This window comes from Caretta caretta, chromosome 25 (assembly GCF_965140235.1).
Source record: "Caretta caretta isolate rCarCar2 chromosome 25, rCarCar1.hap1, whole genome shotgun sequence".
NCBI classification, from domain to species: domain Eukaryota; kingdom Metazoa; phylum Chordata; order Testudines; family Cheloniidae; genus Caretta; species Caretta caretta.
Window position 1 is genome coordinate 12,449,883 of NC_134230.1, and position 14,372 is coordinate 12,464,254.

The following is a 14,372-nucleotide window of genomic DNA, read 5'->3' on the forward strand; positions in this document are numbered from 1 at the left end:
ATTTTCCAACAAACTAGCCCAGTAGAGAGTAGCTTAATTGAGTTTCAAGATTACTCTGAAAATTTTATTTTGGAGAGTTACATGTCTTGCTTTGTTTAGATCAACGAGTTTGTAGATGCTCGGGATATGAACATGGGAGCATGGTTTGAAGCCCAGATTGTAAATGTGACCAGGAAAGAGAAGGCAACAAATGAATCAAGTGATAGTGATACAGAGTCTGAACTGCAATCAACTGCTGCTGAAGAAGATATCCTATATCATGTGAAATATGAAGAGTGAGTTGTAGCTAATGAAGGTCATTTGAATGAGAGACGTTCCTGGTGATGCTGGAGAGTTGGGTCATGTAGAGAAGCAAGATTTTTGGCCTGGTTTGCACTAGAAAGCTTTATCAGCATAGCTATATTGGTAGGCGTATGGAAAAAAATTCACACCTCTAAATAACAAAGTTTTACTGGCAAAAAAGCCCTTTTACTGGTATAGCGCCTTCCATTTGGAGAATTTTTTAATAAAGCTGCTTCTCCATTATGGGTATTTTGCCAATATAGCTCGACCATCTATAGTACTAAACCATTTTAAGTGCAAACAGGATGTAACACTGCCAGCTTGTATGCACTTTAAAACTGCAGGATAAATGGACCAGAGTGGAGGATAAGTGTCACTTTTGTTGAAGACTAAATAAATGGCCAAAATATTAAATGGGATGCAGCACTGAGAATTTTGGTGTGCCCTATTCTAGCAATGGATGTGCTGGGGGGAGAGAAGAGAATCCACTTTTGAACAATTTTATGTCGTGCTGGCATAGACAGTCCTTAAAAACAGGTGGTTAAATATAATGTGAAAATCAGATTATATTAAATAATTTGTTTAACTCTTTTCCCCCCAAAAAGCTACCCAGAGAATGGAGTTGTAGAGCTGAGTTCAAAAGATGTACGTACTCGTGCACGGACTGTTTTGGAGTGGCACCAACTAGAAGTAGGGCAAGTGGTGATGGTCAACTATAATCCTGATGAACCAAAAGAGAGAGGTTTTTGGTATGATGCAGAGATTCTGCGAAAACGGGAAACCAGAATGAGCAAGGAGATGTATGCAAAGATACTGCTTGGGTAAGTAATCCTGATCCTAAAAGAATGAAAATGAGATGTAGAGTCCCAAAATTACTTTAAAATGTTCTGTTTGCAAGTATTGCTCTTCTTTAATAGGTTTTGCTTGTTGTCATTACCTTCGATAAAGAGACCAGTTACTTTCAACTTTTAAAAAAGCAAACTTGGTTATGGTGCTAATAAGACTAGCAAACTGAATGGAATATCAAATTCTAACTCTTAGCCATTTTTTACTTTTGTGGATCATTTTTGATTTGGACAACAGATATATTAAACCAGTGAGTGGCACATGCTAGTTTTATTTCACTAGCCCAGATTTGATTATGAACATTGTCAGGAAAGGTCTACAGTCAGGTAAAAATCTTTCTCAATAACTTTAAAAAAAAAAAAAAAGAGAGAGAAAGTGAACTCATTGTTTTCACTTTACAAATGCTGTGTAGAAAAATCCCTTTGTGTGTAGGTTGCCATGTTAAGCTCCTTTTGACCAAGTCCTGACCTAGAACAGAGGCCGTGTTCTGTGCATACATGATATCATCTGCTTTGTTTGTTACATCATATAAATGTTAAACTTTTTTTCAAAGGCCTTATACTCAATTCAGTGGCATTTTTGTTTGTGTGTAATGAAGTAGTGTGTGTTTTGTTTTTGTTTTTTTTGAATGCCACATTCAATCAATGCCAACATTTCAGGGAATGTTCTAGGCATCAATGGTCCCTATTGATTTTTAGGGAATTTGGAAAACTGAAAATGGGGGACAAATGGAGTCTCTGCCAGCTCTTTAGCATAACCATAACTTCTAGAATTTAGAACCTCTGCATTTGTCTACAGATCAAAGAACTGCTTGGTGGTATCCATTAACACCTTCTAGCATAATAAACTTGCTGCTTTTATCAATAGTTTTAATATATTGACACTGATTTTTCTCCCAGACAGAAAAAAGAATGGCGCAGGAGGAAGTGCACACAGTGAAGGGAGAATAAGGGACCCTGGTGTCAGGGGAGGGGGGAAAGGTGGGCACACACAGCCCCTTACATGTGAGGGAAGAGGGTAATGAGGATTCATACTGAGCCCTGCCATGGGGAGGGAAGAATGGAGCATGCTGGAATGGGGGTGGGAGGTGACTGATTTAACCATGGCCAATAAGGGGTTGTCAGGACTTGCTCTGCAACTGTGGTTGCCTTAAATGCTAATGCTGTTGTGGCTCAAAGCCCTGACACTAACTGACCATGTGCAAGTCACACCCTGGCTTCCACCACCCAGTTATTTTTTGAAGAGTGATCCCAACACCTACTTCCTCTTGAATTTTCCCAAAACGGTCTGCCTTTGTAGCATCCAATCCTCTCCTGGAACATTCACAGACATCATTAAGTTTGTTGCTCCTTTAAAGAGTCAATATACTGCAGCTCATTAATTTAATGAGTTTGACAAACACTCATTTCAGTCACAGCACGGAATTGGTTTAGAGTAAATGTAAAACACTTATTAAACAAGTCAGAGGCTTGACTGATGCCAACTATAAGGAGTAAATATAGAAAGGGTTACAAATAAGTGAAAATACATTTTTAAGATGAAAATGTAACTTCAGCAAGTTACAATCTTTGCTGAGCAGGTTTCTCACCTATATTAAGTCCCTAGAGACTTCAACTGCCTTGGTTGAAGAACCCAATGTTCTGTGATATCAAGAGCTCTCGTCCAAGTAATGGACCACTGTAGTTTTCTCCCCTTCCTTTTTATAGTCCAAGCAACCTTTAAAATGTATTCTTTGAAAAGTAAATCGCCGCTAAGCTTCTCTCTCCTGCTTGTTAGCTTGATAGGTTTGTTTACTTTGTGTTAACGTATCTTTGTCTCTGCCTGATGAACAGGCAAATACATGTTCCGTTAACTAAGGCTTAGTGTGCTTATGCATTCCTTGCCAAACACACTTTAAGAATATAATTCTAGCACATACTTATCTTTTGTACATGACCGACATACATATCACTCAATAATATTAATGATCAGTAAGCTACTAGTTTTTTCCAATGAGATGTTACATGCCACCTTTGGGTATATATCTTGACAACACTGTTAGGTGTAGTGAGTATGTCAGGCCTGACAAGAGTTAACTGACACAGAACAGTGAATCACCAACAGGCCTTTGTGTTATAGGGGGGCACACAAAATCCCTAGTAGGTGATGGGAGATTGGAAGATTCTGGTAAGGGGGAATGGAAGGTGTGGTAGCAATGGGGATACACTCTATCCCTGGTATGGGGGAATGGGGAACACACAACCCATGCCATGGGGGGAAATAAGAGTGGCACAGAGCCATTGATGTGAGGGCAGAATGGGGGACCCTGGTATGGGGGGCACATAAAGACCTTGGCACAGAAGAGATTGAGAGGAAATGCAGGGAGTTCTTGAAAAAGGAGAGCGGGGAACGGAGGGTGGTGCACAAGGTGCTCAGTTTCCATAATAAAAGTTTGCAACCTTTACAGGATATCTTAATAATTTAAGCATTGTTTTGCTGATAAACTCTTTTGAGCTGTAGGTTCAAATTCTGCGAAGTTCAGCTCAGCCCCTAAATCTACCTGAGGCAGTGTTGACTTCAACCAATCTTGTCTGCTATGTTAAGGGATATTAAACCCTTCATGGGTGAATTTATTTAATGTGAAAAGGAATTTAGGTTGGTGGTAAAGATTGTAAACTCTTTCAGGCAGAGGCTGTCTTTTGTTCTCTGTATGGAATCTAGGTGGGGTCCTGGTCCATGACTAGAGCTCCTGGATGTTACCTCAAAACAAAGAACAATATGGTGGGACAGGGTGGAGACCAGGCTAGAGGTGCTGGAAACAGCTGTGAATTGGTGGGAGTGGAGTAGTCAAAGTGCAGCTAGAATAAAGAGGCTGCTCATAGAAGAGGAATTTGCTGCGGAACTGGGTTAAAGAGGTGTTCGTTGGCCAGTGGCAGAGGGGCAGTGGCATAGAGCAGGCATGTTCCAGGAAGGTGTGAAGAAGACAGCTGGGGAGGGTGGACATGTTGTAGTGGAGGAGCAGACACTAGAGTCTGGGAAGAAATGACCAGCTGGGTAAACAAAGCTTGTGTGTTACACAATAGCCCTAACTTGACTAAAATAGCTTCTTGGAATGAATTGATTAAAGCTCCTGTCTTTTGTAAAAATAGGCATTACTGGCATGTTTGTTTAAAGAAACAAAACAGTATAGTTAGCACTTCACTCAGAACCCAATCACCATTTCACGCTCCATTGCAAAGACTTGGGGAACTTAACATATCTTTTTAAGGCTTCTCTACACAAAGGTTTTGCACCACTATAACTATAAAGCACTTTTATACAGGAATAACTGCATCTATACTAGGGTGTTTTATATTGCTTTTAACTATATCTGTTTCTACATCCGTATAGCTGCCCAAAAATAGGGTATAGACCAGGACTTAGTACTGTTGCTCCTCTCCAGCTGCAGACTAAGGCCATATCTATACTAAGGGCACTGTAGCAACGTAGCTACAGCGCTGTTGCCTCATCTTGTATATGATCCAGAATGCTTCATTAAAATTTCTTGTGATCCAGGATATATTGTACCTGCCTCCCAGTCTGCATTACGTGGTATACCTGTGCAGCAGAGGTTTTGTTTTGGTTTTTTTGTTTGTTTGTTTTGGTTTTTTAAGGGTTGATTTTTGTTGACTTTTTTTTTATGAATTTCTCCCCTTAGGGATGCTGGTGATTCCTTGAATGACTGCAGAATTATTTTTGTGGATGAAATTTACAAAATTGAAGAACCTGGTAGTGTTAGTCCAGCTAGCTCCAGCCCATTAAAAAGTGAGATTTTTTTTTTATGTAACCCTTAAACTTTACACTACATCCTATTGTTATGTTCGTATTGGATACCCAAGAAAATTAACCTTTTTAATGTGTTTGTGGTTGGTGCTTTTTGTCCATTTTAGCGTAACTAGTATTTTCTGAAATTTGAAGCAGCAGTAATTGTGGTTTCTGTATGTTCATAGGGCAGAGTGGACCAGTATGTAAACATTGTAAAGACAACCCAAACAAGACCTGCAGGATGTGTGCTTGTCATGTGTGTGGAGGTAAACAGGATCCAGATAAACAGCTAATGTGTGATGAGTGTGACATGGCTTTCCACATCTACTGCCTCAACCCTCCCCTCAGTAGCATACCAGATGATGAGGACTGGTAAGTCATGAAAATGCTTGTTTAGTATTGTAATTTGTATGTAGGCTTTAGGTGGTAAAAAGTGTAAGGCCTTGTGCATGTGTGCGCACACACACGCTTGAACAGGTGTCTCTGAAGGTGTAGTTTTTTTAAACCAATTTTGTTATACCAGAGCAAAACCCCATGAATGATATTAAGATCAATTTAAAGCTGAATTGTAGCTATTTAGTTTTAGCTCAAGTCAATTCTTTTCCTTATTTAATAACTATAATTCAGGTTTAAATTTTTTTTTAAAATTTATTCCAAGAGGTTTTGCTCATGTTTAACAAAATTTATTTAAAAACACACCTTCAGAGACATTTCTGCAACTTGGGCCTGTCTGTATTCAAAAATTAGACTGATTTAACTATGTCGGTTAAGGCTATGAAAAATTTCACATTCTGAGCACTGTACTTAGGTCACCCAAACACCCAGTGTAGATGTGGCTAGGTCTACAGAATTTTTCTGTTGACCTAGCACTGCCTGTTGGAGAGATTGATTTAACTCCATTGATGGGAAAAGCCTTTGTCAATGTAGAAAGTGTTTACACCAGTGGTTCTCAACCTCTTTACCATTGTGGGACACACATGCAGCTCTGTTATGTGGGCCGCATCCATACACTATATATTCTAGACGTATGGCACTGAGGATGTCACATGGGCTGCAGCTGTATGCTGATTGGGCCACTTGTTGAGAACCACTGGCTTACACTATAGCGCTACGACGTCACGCTGCTAATAGTAGCTGTAGCGTAGACAGGCCTTTTTGTGTATAGTCAAGGCCTAAATGTAAATTTGTTTTGATGGAGGCTGTACGTTGATGGAGGCTATTGGGACATAGCTGCGTAAGACTTTACCAGCCCTATTAAGCTATGCCTTCTCTAAATTGGGATGGATCTCTGTGAATGAAGCCTTGTCTACACTACAGGGGAAATTCTATCTAAGCTACGCAATTTGAGTTACATGAATAGCATAACTCAAATCAATGTAGCTTAGATCTACTTACCATGGGGTCCAGACTATGCAGTGTTGACTGGAGTTGCTCTCCCATCGACTCCCCCTATTCTTCTCTCGATCCGGTGGAGTACAGGAGTCGACTAGAGAGCGATCGGCGGTCGATTTAGCGGGTCCAAATCGACCGCCGCTGCATCAATCACTCGTTGATCCCCCGGTAAGTGTAGACCAGCCCTAAGACTGTTCTGAGCTTTGGATCACTTGCTGAAACATATATTTGTTTATAGTACTAAAAATATGCTGGGCTTCTTACAGAAACATACATGAAAACCAGGTCTATGATTCAGTTAAAAATCTAAAATACATTTAGTAACAAAGCAAAGTCTACAGCATGGGGTTTCTTCAGCCAGATTATTACTCTTCTTATAGGTAAGTTTGTTGGATGGTAGTTCTATGAACAGTGCTGATTTGTGGAAAGCAAAATAAGCAGCCACTTTGCTGCTGTTAACACTAGCCAATCCAGTTTGAAAATATGCAGCGCATACATTTCAAAGTTAAAACTTTCTCCTGGTCTCCTTGGACTAAATTTTCTAGAGTGATTAGTGATTTTTGAGGGGAAGGGATTGCCTAAGCTGACTCTTTAAAGGCGTCTTCAGTACTCTGAGAATCAAGCCCCTTTTTAAGGCATCTCCACTTGGGCAAGCCAAATAACTAGATTGGGGTGGGACAGGGTAGTAGGCTATCTTCTCTCTGTGCTACATTGTTGTGGAGGTGATAGCTTATGTACTTTTTAAAACTAGGGCAAATAGATATCTTATCTGATAAATGCTCTCTTGTCAATGTGATCTTTACGGTTGCTAATCTGACTTGTAGCCTTCATTGATAAAGAATGTAGCCCTTTTGGCAGAATGGGAATGAGGTCATTTGTTTCAGTACAGGTTGCAATCACTTGCATATCCTATCCGTAGTGGAGTCCGAATGATGCCAGCTAGTAGAACAGTTATTGCAGTTTGTGTATGTCTTACCTTAGCCGTCATGAACAGGCCTTTTTTGAGAACCATGTCCGTTAAAACATGCTTCTTTTCTCTTCCACATGCTCTGTTCCAATAGTCCATAACTTGGGTTTATAATATTTCTCAGACACAGCCCTGTCTTTGGTGGCCAGGAAAGCTGTGCAAGAACCCTGTCTGAACAGCTGTAGTTAGAACAATTTTAATTCTGTTGTTGAGAGGCTGTCAGTATAGGGGTGTACACAACTTCAGATAAACTTCCCAAATTTCTACTTTATAATCCACAAATACACGCTAAGAAAAACACCATTTTTAACTTGAGGGGCTACCACAAGCTAATTTTTATTGACTGGCAATTCTAGGTATTGCCCTGAATGTCGGAATGATGCAAGTGAAGTGGTTTTAGCAGGAGAGAAATTAAAAGAAAGTAAAAAGAAGGCAAAGATGGCATCTGCTAATTCATCCTCTCAGAGAGACTGGGGCAAGGTTGGTGTAAAACTTGTTTTGTCTTGTATCTTAATATGTAAAGCATGATAGTTGATGGCAGTTCTTAGATCTGGCTTTCTCACTGAAACAGGGTATGGCATGTGTGGGTCGCACGAGGGAATGTACCATTGTCCCCTCTAACCACTATGGACCAATTCCTGGGGTTCCAGTTGGCACCATGTGGAAATTCAGAGTCCAGGTATGAAATAGCAGTGCTGGAGTGAACCTCCAGAGGGGGAAATGGGAATGATGTAACTCTTGCCCAAGGAATTTGAAACGGAGGCTATGTTGGCACACTTGCCACAGGTTTTCAACGTGCAGAGAAGAAAATACTGGCTTTGTCTATTGTGAGCGTAAAGTGTGGGGAATTGTTTTGTCTTATGCTTTGATGTAAAAAAGACAGCATGGAACATTTCAAAAATACAAACACAAGCAGACAGAAAAAGCAACCTTCTACAGTCTTGCTGGAGACTTGCCTTGAGGCCCTAGATATATAAAGCGGGGGGGGGGGGGTTCACCCCATAATTGAGGGGAGTGAGGAGTGGGAACTGAATTAACCAGAACACTTTCTTGCGTTCCCCCCCCACCACACCCCGCACTGTTGTGTTATGAACAGTTGGAATAAAATTACTTTCCCTTTCAACAGTTTCACTTCCTTGGTATCTGTAATGTAATATATACCTACTAGTTGTTTAGTTGGCACTCTTCCAGCACAAACATTCAGATGTAACCATCAGAAATTCAGCTTATCCTCACATAGTCAAGCTATTGTTAGAGGGGAAAAAAAGTGGATTTGTCCTTTATATGTTACTCTTAAGACTTCATCTGTTCCTCCTCTCTTCAACCTGAAGTTATAGGGCCCAATTTGTTTTCTGTACACCTTGGGAAAGCAAAAAGAAAAGGAGTACTTGTGGCATCTTAGAGACTAACAAATTTATTTGAGCATAAGCTTAAAATGCGACTGTTTTGATGGTATTTTACCCTCACTTTGCACTGGTGTAAATGACTATACATTGTGCAGGGCAACAAGTCAGGACCCTTATCTGTTGTAAGAGGTGTAATATTAGATATTTCTTGATGCAGGTAAATTGGAACACATGAAAAGATTCTATTTTTGTACATATGAACAAATATCTCAAAGGGATAGGGAAAACAAAAACCAAAGAAGTTTTGTGTGGGCCATCAGCAACTCAGTTGTGCACATGCATTGATTCATGTTGGTGCTAAATAATTGCAGCTGTTTGTGGCCTGTTGGAACAGCTGTCCAGTAAACTCTACTGATCTCTTCTAGGTGAGCGAATCTGGTGTTCACAGGCCCCATGTAGCAGGTATACATGGCAGGAGCAATGATGGTGCTTACTCCCTGGTCCTGGCAGGAGGTTATGAAGACGATATAGTAAGTGAATCTTGGAACTGCTTACTCACTGATCTTCTCTCTCAAAGATCCCAGAGTACTGAATTACACTTTTGCATTTAAAACAAAAACTTAAGGTCATCTGATATTTTGCATTCAGCAACCCATCTCTCATCTGAAGAACTTAACACCAGTTCAGACAGGGAGAATCAGGCAAAGAAAAACCGTAACCCTGAATAGTAGGCTATTCTTGCTTGGAATGAGGGTTAGGGACAAGTTAAGTAAGCTTTATATGACACTCGTGCAGCCTATCCCCTCTCCAGGAAACACTGTCCTCTTCCTAGGAAACACATTTCCCACTCCAAAAATTGCACAGAGAACCTCCTATTTCCCTCTTGCCATATCTCCCTGTGTCAACAGTGTTCAGCACCGAGTTAGGAAGTACAATTGAACCACTACTGTTAAGTATTTGCCTGTTGGCTTTGTGGGGTGGATAGATGTAACTGGCACTGGCTTTGCCCAAAAATACTTCTCATTCTTCTACCTCTTCCCAGCCTTATTTCCCCCAATGCGTGCTTCCACAATCCATGAAATAGTCAGTTGAAAACATAAAATATATCTGGACTGCCCAATGGCCTAAGGCTTAAGTTTTCTTGCCACAAGGTCAGACTTTGGCAGATTTAGGTTTACGGTTGCAAGGACCAAGGGGAGGCAAACTGTACCCACCTAATTCCAGGGCTGCAAGGGCTGGTTTGAGTTCCTGTTGCAGGCTAGTGGGGAGACCTTGTAACTTGTGCTGTTGGCCCTGCCCTGGGCTATTTAAATAGGAAAAGGAAGCTGGGTAAAGGAGAGGGGAGCAGAAGCTGTGCAGTGGGAAGTGGGTTCTCTCTCTGGCGGTAGGAGACTAGCCTGACCAAACTTGACTTTCTTTGAGAGTTTTAAGTTTTAGCGCTCTGAGTCCTGAGGTGAGGGCCGTATGACATGTTTGTTGTAATTGCTCCTTTCCTGAAATCTATGGAAAGTCGTTATGCTGTTTTGTTAGTATGTGTTGGCTTCTTCCCCCCCCCGATCTGTTAAAGTGAATTTATCGATGCCCATTTGGAAAAGTAAGGTTGAGGCTCCCCTGCAGTGCTAGAGCTGGTCACAAGTGGGCGCACAGGGACTGCCAACACCTTTACAAGCCCCTTTTACTGTTGCTGTACACCAGGAGTCGCCTTGCATCTGTCCTGTGGCTCCTTTTGTACTGGCTACCCCAGCACAAGGACCCACAGGACAACTGAATCTGGCAGAGCTGGGATTAGGAATCAGAATCCACTGTTCTCTCCACTAGATCAGTGTATTGCTCTGTACTATTGCACTAGATCTGTACTGCTTTGTTCCAGCTATTTTTTGTGAGTATGAATGACTAAACAATCAATGTATATTTCAGGATCATGGAAATTCTTTCACTTACACGGGGAGTGGAGGTCGTGATCTTTCTGGAAACAAACGTACGGCGGAACAATCTTGTGATCAAAAACTCACCAACATGAACAGGTTGGAAACATTCACGCTGTACCTCATGAAACTTTCTGCTTAGTGGCTGGCAATATAACAGACTGATAAAAGCTATTTCTCCTATTAAGTCTGTCACAGAAAACCAAAAATAAGAGAGATCTTCAAAGTTATGGCTTTGCTGTGCATGATGGTTATACATCCAACGTGTAATGGGAAAATTTCCGGTAGGACACTAGAAATGGGATTAGACCCCAGATTTAATATTTGCTGCAACCTCCAAGAACAGAGGGATGAATTAGAGCACAAGTTTTCAAACTGTAGCCTGCGGTACATTCATGATCCATACAGCACTTGGTACTGATCTGCGGAGATGACTGGTCACATGGGACTATTCTTCCCACCTTATTTTTAGCTGCTAAATTACATAAAAACAACTAAAAACATCTTTAAAATCCTTTTATGTTAGTACTCTTCCAAATAATCAGGTACTCTTGTTGGCAAGAAGATGTTTGTGAATGGGAGGTAACTGAGAAAGGCAGGACAGGCAATCCATGTAATACTCTATTAAAAGATAGTCCTCACTAAGGAAATTTGGTGATAAGGACCATTATCATGTTTCTACCCAGGTGATTGCTTGGCCTTCCCTGAAAGTTAATATTTCTCACTTTTTGTCTGGGCAAAGGAATAAACAAACAAAATGGGTGGGCAAGATTCCACGCTGTTACCTGGAATTTTGGAAGAACATAGTTTGACTACCTTCCTTACTGAAGAGAGTAGTAAAAGCATAGACTGGCAATCATAAGTACATTCCACTACTGAAAAGGGGAATAGTGTCTGAGCGAAACTGATAATGTCAGGCTGCATGGTAACAGTGACTGAGAAACTACTAGCACCGGTTGATTCTTGGCTGTATATCTCTGTTCTGCTTCATACCACTCCATGTTGTGTTTCCTACTTTGGCTTTGATATATGTGCTGCTCAGAGGGGTATTGAACATTAATACTACCTTACTGTACTTCATATTCATATCCTAATAGGCTTATTCCCAGGCTTTTCTTACATCATGTCTGCTTCTGGATAGTTCTTCCCTAGTAAACACATGAAATTGGTTTATTCTTGCAGAGCTCTGGCTCTGAACTGCAGTGCCCCCATCAATGATAAAGATGGAGCAGAGGCCAAGGATTGGAGAGCTGGGAAGCCAGTCAGGGTGGTGAGGAATGTAAAGGGAGGCAAACACAGCAAATATGCTCCCCGAGAGGGAAACAGATATGATGGAATATACAAGGTAAGCAGGCCTTGGAATGAGGAGGATGATAAAGATTGATGTTTGGTTATGGCAGAAATGTTTCCGTAGCTTCTAAGGGCCTTATGTCCTTCCTTTTTAGGTTGTGAAATATTGGCCCGAGACGGGGAAATCTGGCTTTTTAGTGTGGCGTTACCTACTTAGGAGGGATGATGAGGAGCCTGCCCCCTGGACCAAGGAAGGGAAGGACAGGATGAAAAAGCTTGGCCTAACAATGCAGGTATGTGATTTTTCTTGAGTAACTGCTGAAAGAACTAGGAGGAGAGCAAGGATTGTTATAGTGTCCTTTTACCTTGGCAGATGTTAAGATTCTTTGCTTTGTCTGTCTGAAGGAGGAACTTAAGAATTAGTATAGTACTTCCTCGATTGAGGGGCACTGCACCTTTATTACTGTGAATTGCTTGTTACCAGTCTATTAGTGTATCTGAAAACTAAACTTAGTTTAGTGGAATATGTTCACTGTTTACTCCAAAATACAGGCAAAATGTACTTAGTCCTACTGGAACTCTTCTATTCCAAACTGGTGTTCTGTGGAATATAGAGTTTTGCTGCTTGTACTCTGCTAGCAAATGTATCTCTGAAGATCTTCTCTTCCTAACTCTCAAAGGTGCCACCCCTTCCTATTTCCCTCAGAGCTGGTCATGTGGTTATGGTCAGTGGAAATTGGCACCTTCTTAATCACAAGTGTGATCTGAGTGCTGAGAGTTCTGTCTGTCCACCTTACTACATTACATTTTTACTCCTATTGCTGCAGAACCAGCACAGTTTAAGGTAATTAATTTCTAATAGCAGGGCCAAATTCTGGGATTGTTTAGGTATGTAACTCGGGGCAAAATTTGGCCCATGAAATCTTACAGGTGGCAATGTACAAATTAGGAATAAATCTTAACTTCCAGAGGCCAGTTTGAGCTTGTTGAACAGGTAGTTAGTAAAGCGAACTTGATCTGGCGTTATTGAGGTATAATAAACATGGAATCTCACAGTACCAATTTTAGTCACTTTTTGGAGTAGAACTGCAATTTTTATTTATTTATTTGCTAACAGTAGTTCCCAGTGTCACTTGTCAGCAGTGTATTTATCAGTAGGAGAACTGAACTCTTGGAGCCAGGAAGCTGCTACTTAATGGATCTCTTTTGAGACTGGTTCACAGAATCCCAGGTTACAAGCAAATGACGGCCAATTTTATTCTTTGTCTTGGGTTTTCTAGGTGAAGCTGCTGCCTGATAATCCTTGCAATGTGTTTATTTTAATCTACTGATAAGTACCATTACTGAACTTCAAGTTCTTAAATGACGTAATTGTAGCATGGTATTTTGTTGCTCCATTTGTTTACATAGACTTTCCCTACCATTTGTATGTTTGGGGGTAGAATTATTTATTCAGAGATCCCCGTGAAACTAGCCTTGCCAGCTTTTGTTTTTATGGATCCTTCTGGTCCAGTGGTGCTTGGTATAAAGTAGGCCTGTGACTAGATTGGCATGAGTGTTTCAGCCCCCTTTCTTCCAGAGTGGTAAGGGACTGAAAGGTAACTTTACACTTCTGTAAAGTTTTGGAATAGGAAGCCAGAAAGCTTGACGTTTCTCATTTTCTGTAGCCTGTGCCTGACTTGTTTTCGAAAGGAGGAGGGGCAGGGGGTTGAAAACTTGAACATCTTTCTAAACTGGCTTTAGATCATTTTGATTTAACCTAATCTGAGAGGTCCTACCAATGAGTGGTATGTTTGCATCTGATATTTTAGAATTTTTTCTCCCCGCCCATAGTATCCTGAGGGGTATTTGGAAGCTGTTGCAAACAAAGATAAGGAGAAAGAAAATAAGAGAGGTGATGAAGAGTGTGAAACACCAGGAAAGGGAAAGAGGAAAAGGAAATCAGCAGGTTGGTATAATAGGCAAGTGAAGGTGGCAAACTCCTTCTGTAGCTCTTTTAGTGCTCTAGCAAGCTGAATATTTTGTCTCTAAAAAGGTCCACATGCTTTTTAGGTGATGAGATAAAGCTCCCCACCTCTCCTAGAGGGACTCCAAAGAAGACTAAAGTTGAGCCGTACAAGCTGACATCCCAGCAAAAGGCCCTTATTAAAGATGATGAATCCAATGAAAAACTATGGAATGAAGTACTAGAAGCTCTCAAGGATGGACCGGTATGTCAGATACTCCTCATCCCAGAACTGTAGTAGCAATAGCTACCTGTTTGTCTTCAGACATGTGCCTCTTGGCCTCACTACTTACAGGGGAATAGCCTTGCTGAATTCCATGGGAAACATTCCTTTGAGTCAGCAAGGCTGAAGGGATGGCTATCTTCATTCAGAATGCTCCAGCTGTGCATTGAATCCTGTTTCTGGCTTCCTCAGACATTCTAAGCTCTTCAGACAAGAATAACTTCCAGAAACTAATTTTGTTCAGTTATGTCAGCTGCTGTTTTGCTACCTGGAAATCCACAGCATGACTCAAATTGAATACTAAATATTCTGG

General features: G+C 40.9%; 1 protein-coding gene across 4 annotated transcripts in view; it reads left to right on the forward strand.

The window, feature by feature from the left end:
- Window positions 1–14,372, forward strand: part of UHRF1 (ubiquitin like with PHD and ring finger domains 1) — a 33,276-nt gene that overhangs the window by 16,460 nt on the left and 2,444 nt on the right. For all 4 annotated transcript variants that reach the window (XM_048831057.2, XM_075123146.1, XM_048831055.2 and 1 more), the window contains exons 4-15: window positions 100–275; window positions 888–1,103; window positions 4,805–4,911; window positions 5,097–5,283; window positions 7,627–7,750; window positions 7,842–7,949; window positions 9,042–9,146; window positions 10,534–10,640; window positions 11,724–11,886; window positions 11,987–12,124; window positions 13,665–13,779; window positions 13,884–14,041. In XM_048831057.2, coding sequence (XP_048687014.1) covers window positions 100–275; window positions 888–1,103; window positions 4,805–4,911; window positions 5,097–5,283; window positions 7,627–7,750; window positions 7,842–7,949; window positions 9,042–9,146; window positions 10,534–10,640; window positions 11,724–11,886; window positions 11,987–12,124; window positions 13,665–13,779; window positions 13,884–14,041 — 1,704 coding nt within the window. The remainder of the gene's footprint in view (window positions 1–99; window positions 276–887; window positions 1,104–4,804; window positions 4,912–5,096; window positions 5,284–7,626; window positions 7,751–7,841; window positions 7,950–9,041; window positions 9,147–10,533; window positions 10,641–11,723; window positions 11,887–11,986; window positions 12,125–13,664; window positions 13,780–13,883; window positions 14,042–14,372) is intronic.